At 34.2% G+C, this 15,072-nt stretch overlaps 1 protein-coding gene across 5 annotated transcripts in view; it reads left to right on the top strand.

The window, feature by feature from the left end:
- The window catches only part of Cka (Connector of kinase to AP-1), a 570,985-nt gene that overhangs the window by 360,609 nt on the left and 195,304 nt on the right, over nt 1–15,072 (top strand). For all 5 annotated transcript variants that reach the window (XM_090399493.1, XM_090399496.1, XM_090399494.1 and 2 more), the window contains one exon: nt 3,394–3,441. In XM_090399493.1, coding sequence (XP_090255619.1) covers nt 3,394–3,441 — 48 coding nt within the window. The remainder of the gene's footprint in view (nt 1–3,393; nt 3,442–15,072) is intronic.

Raw genomic sequence — 15,072 nt, 5'->3', positions numbered from 1 at the left:
TACCAGAGTGAGTCTGAATTCTTTATATTTTTCTATGATCTGTCTAAGGCAAAGGATATAATTTCTGGTGCCCTTACCTTTCATAAAACCTGCTTGTTCTTCGGGCATCTCTGCCTCAACTTTGGCCTCAATCCTATTTAGCATGATCTTCAATAAGCTTTTGCTTGCATGAGGTATTAAACTAATAGTTCTATAGTTCTTGCACACCTGCATATCACCTTTCTTATGTAGCAGTATGAAAACCGACTTCTTCCAGTCTCTAGGCCATGATCTGTTTCCCATATCCTTGTAATCAATCAATCTATGAAACACTCTTATCCTTCCATCCCCTAGGGCCTTATTCCTGTTAAGCTGCTTAACTGTACTTTCAACTTTGTGTATAATCTGCGGTGGTTCCAAATCAAAATTTTCCTGCTGAGAGGGCTTCACATTTTCTTTATCTGCTCTGCTGTACAGTTCCTCACAGTATTCTTTCCATCTGTTTTTGATTTCCAGCTCTTCTGTTATTAATGCTCCATTCCTGTGTTTAATGACATTCAATGTGGGCTTATACTTGTGCTTTAACTCATGAACTAAATAAAACATCCTTTTATAGTTGTGCCTCCTCATCTGGAACTCTATCTCTTCACATTTATTAGTATAGAACTTTTCCTTGTCTTGCCTGATGGCTCTTCTGACTTTTCTGTGTAATCTTTTATATTCTTCAGTCCCTGTGTCTCTTTGTTTTTCCAACCACCTTCTTTTGATTAATTTCCATGTTGAATCTGATATCCATGGGTCTCTTGGTCTTCTTATTGGGCCGAGATACTTCTTCGCTGTATCCTGTATTATCATCTTGCCTCCTTCCCAAAGCATTTCTGGTGAGTTCTCCTCATTGGTCTCCAAAAAAATCATCCAACCGAGTTGATGTTTCTTCTGTGAATCCACTAGGAATTACTCTAACATCCAGTCTAGTGGGATGTGCCTGACTTGGAAGTTTTTGGAGTCTTAGTCTTAATTTGGCTCTTACTAGCTGATGGTCTGTACAATCTGCTCCAGGAAAAGTTTGCACATCAGAGATGCTTGTCTTCCACCACTGGAGAGCCAGGATGTAATCATTCTGCTGCCTTGACCTATCAGTGTTAGATATCCAACTATAGGTGTGTTTTGGTGTTTCTGGAAGTAGGTATTGATAATAACTGATCTGTTAGCCTGGCAAATTCCAATAGTCTTTCACCATGGGTATTATGTGGTGTGAAAGATTGTTTTTATTAAGATCACAGAAGTGATTTGTTATAGCAGATAGTTTACCGTGTAGTGGCCTTCTTTTTGTGCAGCATTCTACCTGTTGAACTCAGATTGAGACTTTACAATAGTTTACAAGCCACTATGCATAGTGAGAGTTAACTCAATATTAATAAGAATGTGAATTTTTATCTGTATGTTTTATTACAAGCATAAAATATGTTCATTTCAGAGTTATAATTAAGTCACTTTACTCTTATTACATGTAAATTTATTCAAAAAGAATCAACAATTTGCGAAAACAGCAAATTAGATAGGGAAATAAATAATAAAGAAAGACTGGAAGAAAGTCTTTCTGACTCCCAGTCTTTTAATGATTACATCCTTTCAACAGATGAGATTTTTTTAACAGTTATGTTGAAGACTTTAATAGATTTATTTAGAAATATAATTTTGTTCTACTTGTCCTTTACACATAGATTATCATCCTTACATTGTACTCTATATTCTCTCGCAGCAGATGCTGTTAACTTCCTAGATAACTTTGATACGGCATCCTTTATGGGACTGCTTCTCTATCTTCACTGTACCACCTTCTGTCCTCCCTCTTCTCTCTTGTCTTTCTAAGATTTTTGGTTCTTATTTTTAAATTTTTGCAGCTAAGTAGCTGTTTTTTTTTATCCTGTAATTATCCATTTTGACTAGTTCACATTTAAAAAAACAAAATAGTCCTCTGATAAGAGGAAGCTCAGTGTATGTATGTATGATATAACTGATTTACTTGGCTGAGAGGCATACTTTTTAAAAATAGATTAAATGACTATAAGCTGTTTTTTTATTTATTGAGATAGCTTTTTCTTCAAAAGATTCCAAATATAAATTTGCCGGTATGGGTGATAAAGGATTACCCATGGCTAAACCAGAGTTTTGTTTGTATATATTGTCTTTAAACTGGAAATAACGAGAATTAACACACTGGGTTAATAAAGACATTACTTTTTTTGATAATAATGAGAATGTGAATTTTTATGTTTGTTTTATTATAAGCATAAATATGTGCATCATTCAGAGTTACAATGGAGTCAATTTACTCTTATTCTATTCCATATAATTTGTCTGAGAAATGACTGTGTAAGCGGAACAGTGAAAGTTACGAGCTTAGGAGTGAAGGTACAGGGGTCAGGGTTGAGATGGTTTGGTCATGTGATGAGGAGGGAGGACAAGTATGTGGGAAGTAAGGTCATGCAGATGAATGTGCAGGGGAGGAGGAAGCATGGGCAGCCAAAGAAGAGATGGAGGGAGCTAGTGGAGGAGAACTTGAAAATGAAGAACTTGGATGTGGTTACAGCCCAAGATAGGAGGATGTGGAGGAGACTAATTAAAAACAGCGACCCTACTTAAGTGGGACAAGCTGCAGAAGATATATATTAGCAAAAGAATGTATCATCACAGTTTCCTAGTCTTGCAATTTTATTTAATCTGTTTTGGGATTCTAGATCTGAGCTTTGTGCAACTCCAATTAACTAGATTTCAAAATTGCAATTTCCTTCTATCTCCCATGGTTAATTAACACAGAAAGATTATTGCAAGATTTTATACACAAATTGATGTTCTTTAAAGTTCATGAAATAAACAGAAAACAATGTATTGACCTGGGAAACTGTTTTTTTTTTTTACTTCGCTAACCTCCATTTCATACTTCCAAGGTCCAGCAACACGTGCAATCATTTCTGATGCTAGATTTATACCTATTACTATAAAGCAAACATGTTTAACCTCGTGTTTGGAAATTGTTGTTTGGGTTGTACTTGAAACTAATCATCTCTGAATAAATAAAGTAATGAAGTCCTAATATCTTGCTGGCTTTTCAGTCATGGTTTGGGGTGTGAGGAAATTCCTAAACTGCTAATGAGTGACTGGGTGCTTGGTGATTTACTGTAGATGTAAAAGTTCTTGCATGTTATAATGTCTTTTATAAACAGACAGCCATATAAGCTAATATAGTCAAATGCTTTCAACCGTATTAGAGTTTGAGAGCACCAGATATAGAGAAGATTTACCATTAAATTTTAGCGGTCATATTTTTAGTTTTCAAATGGAAAGATTTAATAATTGAAATCTTTGCAATTTTTATTAAAAATAAATTTATTATTATTTTTTCTCCTGAAGGACTGCTTCATTAGATGTTGAACCAGTGTATACATTTAGGGCACATATGTGAGTATAACTCTTTTTGTTTATATCGGTATTTGACTTCATTATTGTGAACTTGGATTCCTTGCAGACATTGAGATCTTATAAATAGTCATTAAAGCAAGCAATATACAGTTCTTCCTACTAACTTCTAGAGTTTAAGAAATGAGGACAGAAAAAGTTTTGTAGGAAAAAAATTTTTTTGTCCTAATTTCTAAAAAGTAGCCTGAAAACTTAAGAAATTAACATCTACAAAATAAGCATATATTTACCAGTCTTTCAAAAAAAGAATAATAAAAAATGATACTCTGCTGGTTTTTCTCAAATGCAGAGTTGATACGTTTGAGGAATTGCTGATTACTTTACAGTTTTGCCATGTCTTCATGAAGCATGGAAGAATGACATGAAAGTTCAATTGAAAAAGTCTAGGTTCCTATCCTACCAAGTAAGTGAAAGCGCTGTATTTGCAACCAAAAGTTGTGAGGAGAGAACCAATAGTTCCTTCTCTCTCTCTCTCTCACACACACTGTTAGTTCCACTAAAAATGGATGGATTGGCTGGGCAAAATTGCATTAACAGTCTTGCCTGTTTTAGTGATGTCATACCATGTGCTACATCCTGTTTGAGGGAAGTGAGAGCATTCCACCTACTGGTCCACTATTATTTCCTCAGATTATTTGTCCTCTCTTATCATGTTTATAGAAGTATACACAATTGGAGCTTCTAATCCAGTCTCTCAGTAACATACAATAATGGAATATCATTAGTAGAAGAAATGACATAACCTCCTCCCATGCATGCAAGTGCTAGATATACGGCAGTCATGTCTGTTGGGATTCGGGAGGGAGGCATCCATCAGAAAACTTCATTGTTTGATCACATAAGGAAAGTGGTTAGTGTGGTGATATATCTTGCCACCATGCTGCATAGTATCATGTGTCTTTATAATCATGAAGTAATTTATTTTGCATAGTTTAAAGTATTTCACATTCTTCCCATCATCCTTTTGAGTCCTAGACCTACTGGGACTTAAAGAACCCTGTGTCCTGACCATTTTTTTGCTCTATTTAAAAAATTGCTGTGCAGCATTTCTATGGAATATCCAAATAATTATTTTTTGTCTTTTAGTTAACATCCTTGAAAATAAATTCGAACAAAAATTTTAGTTATACAGTTATATGGGCTCCAGAAATGAGTAGCAAGAAATCAAGGTTTTTGAAAAAAATAAAAATTTAATTTTTTATTAATTTTCTACTTATATTTACTTCTTTACTTCAAAATTCAATAAATTCAGTCAAAATATTGTTTAGATGTTACATAAATAATGAAAATTATAAATAAAATGTATGTGTGTTATTATTATGGTCTGCACAGTTAGCTTAGTGGCTATGTGCTTTGCAACCATATACCTGGGGAAGGAGTGTCCTAGGCTCAATTCCAGTCAATGACGTGAGGAGCTCAATGATCTTTCTCAGCATAGCCAAGTTAGCCGATCTTGGGCATGGACAGCACGGTTCTTCCCCCCCCCCCCCCAGTTTATTTGGGGTTTTTCATCCCGCAAGCAGGCAAACCAACCCCGTGAACACACACACTGATTACAATCATGATATCACTCTTAGGGGATACAGCAGAGGAGTGGCAAACCAGATACATTAATATGCCAGTAACCCCTCATTAGGAGGGGACTCAAACCATCTTGGGACGGACGAGAAGAATAGATATTATTATGATGAAAATATCATTTTAAATAGGGGTATACATCACTAAAATTATCTACTATTGGCCACAAAAGTCAAGTGGTAAATTATTGAATTATACCATTCAATTTTTTAAATGCCACGACCTTTGCGATCGCGAAAACAACTCGCCAGATGGCCTCGAATTTGGTCGTCCCTGTCGAAGTTCTGCATCACTATTGCTTGACTCGGAGCTCACATTTGTGGGGAGATCTGCTTCCTCTTGTTCTGACTCACTGTCTGCCCAATCATCTAATTTAGATCCTTCATTATCGAGTATTTCCTCAAGCATTTGTTTTAATTCGCATTCATTCAAGAGCCGTTTTACACCCTGCTTTGGGCACCACTGGGTCCTAGTCTGTCCATGGTGACAGAGAAATTCAAACTGATCTCTTAGGTCACAAGAAGAGAGTCCTGAATCCCTTATATTGTTTAGATTGGAGCAGCCAGAATTACGATGGCGTGATGTAATATAAACACGAACATCCGCGATCATACATGATGCAGCTGATGGACAGGTGTTACGATATACTAATAAAATTCCCTGTTTTATTGATAAAAGTCAACCTTCCTCTTGGATAATGAAGCTGAAAGTTCAAATTTAACTTGCAGTCTGATAATGAATTTCAAGCAAGTATTATTATTTTTGGAATTTTTAATTTAGCGATGTAAATTTACATCGATGGATTCTGGGTTCATGCGCGATCGATGTATGTTTACATCGATAGGACTCAAAGTGCTAATGTACGTTACTTGAAGAACAAGAAACAGTGCTTAAGCAGAGTTCACATTAAACACCATTGACATTGTGGGTGGCCGAAAACTGTAAATGATGGCATATCGCAGTGGTGTTCAACCTTTTTTACTGCACGAGCTATTTTTCTATAAAAAGTTATTCAGTGATCTACTCTCTTATATATGTTATTCACCGATCTACTCTTATATAGATCACGTTCGACCAATCTGATATCTGATTACACACAAATAAACAACTAAAAAAAATACACAACAAAAAACTTTATTTGTGTATTTAAAATTTTCTTTATCACTTTTATTTTAATTCAACAAAAAAAACAAATATATTGGAATAAAATATTTATTTCTCTATTTTGGAAAACCAAAGTTAGAAAAAACAACAGATTGATTACAAACCCACAAGTTACAGGAAATGCTAGTTGATATATAAAAAAAAAAAAAAAAAAAAAAAAAAAAAAAGTTAATGTGAAATTTGGCATTGTTTGGACCTCGCAATATTTTCATAGTCAAGTTGATATGAAGAAGTGACCAATCGCAGACAATCATCCAAACGATCATTTGTAATTTGGTTTCTTAATTGATTTTTTATGACGGTCATATTTAAAAAAGCGGATTCTGACAAGTATGTCGAACTCAAACATGGCAGAATTTTTCGCGCAATATCAGTTAATATTGGGAATTTTTCATGTGCATACTTCCAAATGACTTCATTGTTTATTGATTTTAAATGTAAACTATTCTGAATGTTTATTATCTCAAGTTCTACTTCAGCTTGGTCAAACAGCCCACTAATTTTATTTGAAATTTCTGTGATGTTCAAGTTTCCTTGAAATGGATTATTCATAAAAGATACAATCATTTCAGTTTTATTAAAATCTTTAAATCTTGAATTTATTTCTTCCTCAACTAATTCTGTTTCACGAATAAATTGTTTTAAATCATAGCGAAGCATTTCTTGATTTTGTTCAAAAAATTTTAATAAACAGAGATGTCTAAATTCGCGGTCATTTATATTTTTCTTTAATAAAAGTAAGTATTGTTGGAAAGTTTTTATTGAACTTAACATGTCAGTTAAATTTTTATCTCTACCTTGTACCTCTAAATTTAAATTGCTTAATTTCATACAGAAATCTACTAAAAATGATAAGTGTAACAACCATCTTTTATCACTGAATTGTGGATAAATATCTCCTTTTCATCAAGAAAATTTTTTATATCGTTAATTAATACAAGAAATTTTTCTAAAAATTGACTTCTGCTGAGCCAGCGAACATTATTGTACAACAGAAGTTCCCTATCATCATCTGCCTGTAATTTAAAAAACCGCCGTTGCAGGACTTTTCCTCGAACAGAATTTACAATTTTAAATGTAATATCCAAAACATCTTTTGTGTTTAATCTTTTACTACACGGTACTTGTTGGTGAATAATACAGTGGTACGTTAAAATATCTGGATATTTGTCATTGTTTTTACATAATGAAATGAAGCCCGATTTATTACTTATCATTGCAGGAGCACCATCAGTAGTAATAGACACAAGTTTAAAAAGCGGAAGTTTGTGTTGTTTCACAAATTCATCAAATGCTGAAAAAATGTCTTCTCCCCTAGTCCTTCCCAATAGTGGTATAATTTTCAAAAGTTCTTCTTTACTTGAATAATCTTGAAATACCATGCGAATAAATACCATTAACTGAGCAATATCAGTGAAATCGTTTGATTCATCAAATTGTAATGAAAACAACACACTGGTGAATGTCTGACATTAACCTGGCCTGGAAACTTTTCTCTGCCAATTGGAACTCTTCCTTTTCTGCAATTTGAAACCTTGTCTGCATCCTAGAAGTAGTCTCTCTCTAGCAATGTCTCGAATCGAGAAGCTCCTTTCTTGAAGCGGGAAACTCCTCTCCCAAGCAACGTGGATCCAGGCAGTCTCTCTGATGGCGACTCTGGACTGGGCAGCCTCCTCTCTGACAGCAATTCTGGAACCGGGACCCCTTCTACTTGCTTCAGTCCCTTTTTATTAGGCCTCCTCTGAGACCTCGCATGAAGTTTGGCAACCCCCAAAGAATCAGTATGAGTCTTTCATCTTAAGTTTCAAGTTTGGCACTCCTGTTCTCCTCCGCTTTCTTTGATTGTAAGTTGCCAGCCATCGGAGTTGTTTGAACTCTTTCTGACCAACTTCGGAGATGTTTACGCTTAGAGCCTGCAAGCCTTTCTCATACATACAAGTTTCAATAAAAATCTTTCTAATGTCGCTATGTACAGCTTCGGCAACAAAAACATTGCCTTTGTTTTTAACACTGTAACATATTCTTATTAAAGCAGTATATACAGTTAGCTTCAAAAGAGTTATTTACAAAAACATCTAATATAAACTATACCGAGACAAACAAAGTTTATTTTTTTACAATATTCACATGGAACTTAACCTAAGTAAAAAATCGATGTAACGTGCTTTGGAATATTTAATATTTAAGCTACAATTGAGTTTTTACACTTTGCTTATAATTGTATTCACTTGGCTCGCTGTTTGAATTCCACTGATCCAAATTAATTCCTTTACCCGGGCTTATAAGAAAATTACTGATTTGACAATTTTAACAAAAAATAATTAAACAATAGCAATATCATTATTTTGTATTATTAAAAATAATACAAAATAATGATAAATAAAATATTATGTTTTCAGTTTTAATTAAATTTGTAAGTAAGGAGGAATACACAAGAGATCAACCAAAAATCGTTTTGGTTATCAATCATACTCAGTTATCAATCGCTGTGTTGATGCTTTAGATAAGTCGTGATATAATTCTCTGTATGAAACCATTAACAACTTAAGCTCACGTGAAAACTTCCCACCACGTCCTTCATTTGGATCATGTCGGGAAAATAAATAATTGCCTCAATTATTGGCCAGTTTAAGACCTTTAATTATATCAGCAGTAAAAGTAGGATTATCTTGATCATTATCATTAACTTCTTCACCTTCATGAGTCTCAGAAACAATCTCCACTATTTTGTCTTCGCTAAGAGGTTTATCAATTAACAATTCTTTGATATCTGCTGACGTAAGATCATCGAATCCTTCTTCGCCAATTTCACATGCCAAACTTATTATATTGGGAAATTCTGCAGTATGATTGAAGGGAACAGGAGCATTCTCTTTAACACATGCAGGCCAAATAGCTTTCATAGTTTCTGGTCTCAATTCAGATAACGATAATCGAACCTGATCAATACAATCCATAATTGGAAATTTTTTCCACACATCCATAACTGACAGTGTTTCATAAGACAGTGATATCATCATTTAGCTTGTTCAAAACGTACTGAAATGTTCGTCTGACATATGTTTTAAAAAAGTCGCAATTATACCCTGATCTAGAGGTTGTAGTAATGATGTCATATTGGGTGGCAGAAAAAAATATTGCACATTTGGATGTTCTATGGTAGGATGACCGGGTGCATTATCAAGAATCAAAACCACTTTAAATTCGAGACCCTTGGCGTTCAAATAGCATCTAACTTCTGGCACAAAATGTTTGTGCAACCACTCAGTGAAAATATCAATGGTCACCCAAGCTTTTTTGTTGGCCATCCAATGAACTGGCAATTTTTGAAAATCTACGCCTTTCATTGGCCGTGGTCTTAATGATCGATTTATGAGCAGTGGTTTTAACATTCGATCTCCTAAAGCGTTCAAACAAAATAGGAGTGTTATGCGATCCTTTGCTGCTTTGAACCCACCAACAGTTTTTTGCATTTTTGATATGCAAGTTCTATTTGGCATTTTTTTTTTTTCAGAAAAGGCCGGTTTCATCCATATTCCAAACTTGCTCACGAGTGTAACCCCCATCTTCAATTATTTTAGCAAGTTTTTGTGGAAATGCTTTAGCAGCTGTTTCATCAGCAGAAGCCGTTTCACCTTTAATTTTTATATTATGAAGAGCATGTCTTTCAATAAAATTAGCCAGCCAACTATTGCTTGCATGAAATTCATATTTTTTCCTCGATTGAGATGAAGTATCTGGTTGCAGTTTTTTAATCTGTTCATAAAATCTCAATGCTGATTGTTTGACGGAATTTCCGTCAACTGGCATTCTTTTTTGTACATTATCTTCTATCACATCACTAAAGCTTTTTCGGCCTTTTCTAGAACACCATCTCTTGTGTATGATGATAATTTCGCACTCGATTTTGTACCAGAACATACCGCTTTTCTAATAGCCTCTTCATTTTTCTTTATAGATCTGACAGTTGATTCACGGACTCCAAAATGCTTACCCACAGCCATCACACCTTCCCCAGTTTGAAGACGATCTAAAATTTGAATTTTTATATCCAAGGAAACGGCTTTCCTTTTTTTTTTTTTTTTGTTATCGGCAACATCATGTGAGGGCTGGATTAAAATCTTCAGTTAATGAAATGAAAGTTTGAAAATTACATATAGCTTACCATTTATTATGTCTTGGCAAAATTATTAATTTTATAACGCGATTTTTATTTTGATTTCACTTAAAAAATGCGGTAACTGTGTTGTCTACTCAAACACCAAATTCAAACGGCTAAGAACTGCTTTTTTATGCACAGCCAATTATGTAATTCGGGGAATTCCCAATAAATAAAATTCATAAGAATTTAGAATTTTCTTAATTGAAACGAGAATGCAATTCTACAAAATTCTCAGAATTTTCTTGAATTACGGATTTTTTCCTAACTTAGACTTCGGGTTGGTCGTGTAAAAGTGAATAAAAATTGCATAAAAAAATATTTTTGATATCCAAATTCATGTAACTCTGAATTTGCATAAAAAGTGGTTTAGGTGTACTTGCCTTAGTATCCCATAATGCAAAGCACATATCCTTACAGACATGTATAATGCAAGTCATTATGGGAAGGGTCACTACCCGGACCAATTTCGATCTTTATTGAGTTCTCATCAGTGGGAGCCAGACCCAGAAGTGTTACCAAGGTTGATGTAATGCAGAAGTCTGGGTAGTGACCCTTCCCATAATGCATAGCATTATTCATGTCTGCAAGGATATGTGCTTTGCATCATGGGATACTAAGGCAAGAGATGTGAAGTCATTTGCCTCTATACGATTTGCCCAGTCATGAAGTTACTTCACATGCAAATTCTTGTCATCTTTAATTTATAGTACAACCAAGTGGGAAAACTTTCAACATGTTTAAGTATAGTATTTTCATTAGAACAGTTACAGAAATATGTATTTTCAATTATTATGTAGATTGACCATTTATTTCTGGTTAACTGATTACATCACTTGTCTGGTTATTTGGGCTGAGTTGCATGCACACGATTAGCTCTAATCATAATGTGTTCTGAACATCTAAAAAAATTATTTGTATTTTAACGTAATCTATTTGTATTGTTGTTTGCTCAAGAAATACTTCTTATATTCAATTTTTTTTTAAATCTAACTTCCCTCAAATATATATAAATTAATTTATGGTTTTCAAATTATATGTTAAACATTCTGTTTTATCCAGGTGTTAAATTTTCAGTATAGAAAGTTTTTTGAAAAAAAGTACAGTAATGATTTACAATATTTTTAATTATTTCAAATTGTGCTATTGGTGGTTGTTGACCATACTCGTTCATTACTTAATGGATTTTTTGGGAAAGAAGTACTTTTCTCTTTCAAGTTAAGGTAGAATTACAATATATCGCACACGTCATATGTTATGTTGTAACTATTAATATTAATATCTAGAGGCACTCTTTCTAGTAATCAAAATGTAACATGTTTTAGCGAATTAAAATCTGCTATGGCAGAAAACCAAAATGCTATACATGGACCATAACTGCTTGCCAGAAAATTCAAGTAAGCTTCAGAAATACTATACACTTTTACTCATCGAAAAACCCAAATTATCTTTCATCAAGCCTGGTCATCATTCATAAAAAATCTCTCATACACAGATCTTGGGTGTGGTGAACATTCTTTTGAAATATGGTTATTCAAAATTAAACCTGTCAAGAAATTATATTATGTAATCCTTTACCCAAGTGTATGCAAACAAAGTTTGTGCCTGAAATGCTTCATGACTAGACTTCTTGCATATAGAGGCTGATAACTTCAATTGCCTTAGTATCCCATAATGCAAAGTATACTTCTGTTCAGAAGTGGAAATTGTTCTGCATTATGGGAAGGGTGACTGCCCAGGCTGGTTTCAATCTTTATGGAGGTCTCATTAGTGAGAGCCAGAAGAGATACCAAGGCTAAATTAATGCAGAGGTCATATATTTCTCATAAACAAGTAGTAGAAGGATGTAGCACCTTATTATTAAAATCCTCTAGATCAGAGATAGTTGTAGAAAGTTTATTCACTTGGTAGAAATTAAATTTAACTTGTGAAGAAATTTTCTTGTTTAATCCTTTATCCTAGTGTAAGCAAACAGCTTACGTGTGAAGTATCTTCACAACTAGGCTACTTGTATATAGGGACTGAGGACTTAATGTCAGTTACCTTAGTATCCTTAATGCAAAGTATACTTCTTTTTATTCTAATGGTAATTGTAGTTGTATATATGCCACATGCATCCATTGTTTAGCTCTCCTGCTTTGATGCAGTAAAGGTTCTGTCATTGAGATGATATTTAGCACTCCTCTGAGTATATGAAACTAGTAGAGAAGCATGAAACTAAATGTTTTTTGCTAGAATTACGTGGTCTTGATACTGGAACTTGCAAGAATTTTATCACAACCACAGAAATTTCCAAAGCTCATATATCATCTTACAAATTTTCTTCTTTGTAACAATTTTTATTTTGGGTTTTGGCTATTTAAAATGATAACTATTCACTACTAATTTTAAATTTTAATATCTACTAGTTTCATGTGCATCATAATACACTTTTTCAGGAGATTGAAATAAAAATCTAAACTGATATTAAATTGACTGAGTGCAACTAGCATGTTCACAGTAATGCAGAATGTTTTAAATACATGAACAGTGTTGTGCTCACACAGACTGATCAGAGCATTTGTTGTGTGAGGAGATGACAGTCAATGTTAAGTCAGTGTTACTTAGTGCTAGGTAAAAAATGTCATTTAAAAGCTAGAGTTATGGAGTGATAGTAGACAGAGTTAAAGTTCAGGAGCAACATTGTTCAAATAATCAGCTGAAAAGAACATGTTAGCATGTTCTCTTCAACTAATACAGAAGAGAACTGCAGCATTGATGAGAACACTAACATGTAGGAATAAGAAAGTTATTGATTTACTTATTCCTTCAAGTTGGTGCACTTCTTGTTCCTTCAGGGAGAGATGAGGAGACAATTGAAAGATACAGCAGTAGGTAACCAAGATGATGCATATTGAATTGTGCATGTGAGGAGAAAATAGGAGAATGTGGTTTACTGAGTTTGAGTAATAGATAGTAGAGGAGAAATGTAATAGGAACATACTTGATAAGATGATTTTGCAGGATAGGCACAAATTTCATAGCTCATGGTAGGTGGGATAGGTACTTGTGATCATCCTTTGAAAATGAATAAACATGTGGTTAGAAGGCATGTGAAATTTAGTTTCACTTCATGACGTGGTGAGTGGAATAGGCTACTAGTGGATGTTGAGTGTGTTTTTGTGTTTGTTGAATGTTTTTAAAGAAAAGTGATAGATATTTAGGCATTGCATTAGGCTCTTCCTTTATGAGTCCTTGACTCCTTGGAGGAGTTTGTATAATATTAATAAACTTCATTGGTATCTCTTGTGTTGGTAGAATATGTCTTCATATCCATTGAGTTGGAGTTGCTTAACTATATAATTTTCAGTGTTTGTCATTGTTCCCTATTACAAGCACACTAAAGAGCCTTGTTTAAATGAGTGACTGTCAGTGATGCATGATTATACTGTGCCATCATATTTTATCTATGGTATAAGTGAATATAGAATAGAACATGGATATCTGTATCATATTGCCAGCCTTGCCTCATTCATTCAGCATCTAGATGGATACAGGTTCTTCATCCTCTTACTGTCTGATAACACAGCCACTGCACATTCACCCTGCCCTCTTTCTTATGATCTCATCAGAATGATTATCATCATGACAAACTCAAATAGATGAGGGAAAATCCCAAAAATATTTAGAAACGCAATATATTATTAAAAAATTATTAAAAATTTGGACATCTGAGAACAGATGTCCAAACCTGGTTTGTTTTTGACTGCACTCTAAATTACTGCCCTGCCACAACAACCACAGTCCTATTTGATGCTTATGCTTTTGTGCTCTCTAGATACCTTCTATACCATAAGATTTCTTTTCCTCATTATGTGTCATTCATCAGCTGTCTCAACAGACCTCCCCCCCAATTCTGCATATCATTCTGACCTCTTTGAATTGTTATTCTTGTTGTTAAGCTTGATTTCCTACAGTCTAGCTACCATCTGGTTCTCGTTTTTCAATTTCAGTGACTATGCTGGATGCAGTTGAGCTTTTTTGCAATAAGAAATGACCTAAAGAAAATTGTTAGTCTTCCAGAATACCTGACAGTTGTAGTTTTGCCCTGATATATGTGATATCCACAACTGTTAGTGGAAATTTCAGTGCTCTGCACCATTAGATGGCAGATACATTTTGCTGCCTGCTGTAATACTGTCACTTTGCTCATTGAAGCTTAAAATGGACAAATAATCATCATCAGCCATTTTCAATCCACTGCTGGATGAAGGCCTTTCCAAGATCACTCCAAAACTGTCTGTCCATGACTCTCCTTTCCTATGTCACTCCTGCAGGTCTGATGATATCATCAATCCACCGTGATTTAGGTCAGCATTGTGGTATTTTTTTTCCTCTCATGGAATCCAATCCAGTACTTCTTTTGCCCATCATTGATCTTGTCTTTGAGTAGTATGCCCAGCTCTTTCTCACTTTAGATGTTTCACTCTTCCTATGATGTCAGAGACTTTGGTTTGATTTCTTATTCACGTATTCCTTTTGTGATCCAGTCTTGTGATACCAAGCATACTTCTTTCCATATTAAATTGTGTTCTTCTTAATTTTTGAATTTTCTTACCCTTTATGTCCATGTTTCGCAGCCATATGTCAAAATAGGAAGAATACATTGATTAAAACTTTTCTCTTCAGGCATAATGATAGTTGGCTTTTGAATATTGAATATAATTTTACAA

This window comes from Typopeltis vanoorti, chromosome 10 (genome assembly GCF_054136105.1).
Source record: "Typopeltis vanoorti isolate ZY-2024b chromosome 10, IOZ_Tvanoo_1.0, whole genome shotgun sequence".
NCBI lineage: Eukaryota > Metazoa > Arthropoda > Arachnida > Uropygi > Thelyphonidae > Typopeltis > Typopeltis vanoorti.
Note: the sequence above shows the minus strand (reverse complement) of the source record. Positions and strands in the feature narration are given on the sequence as shown.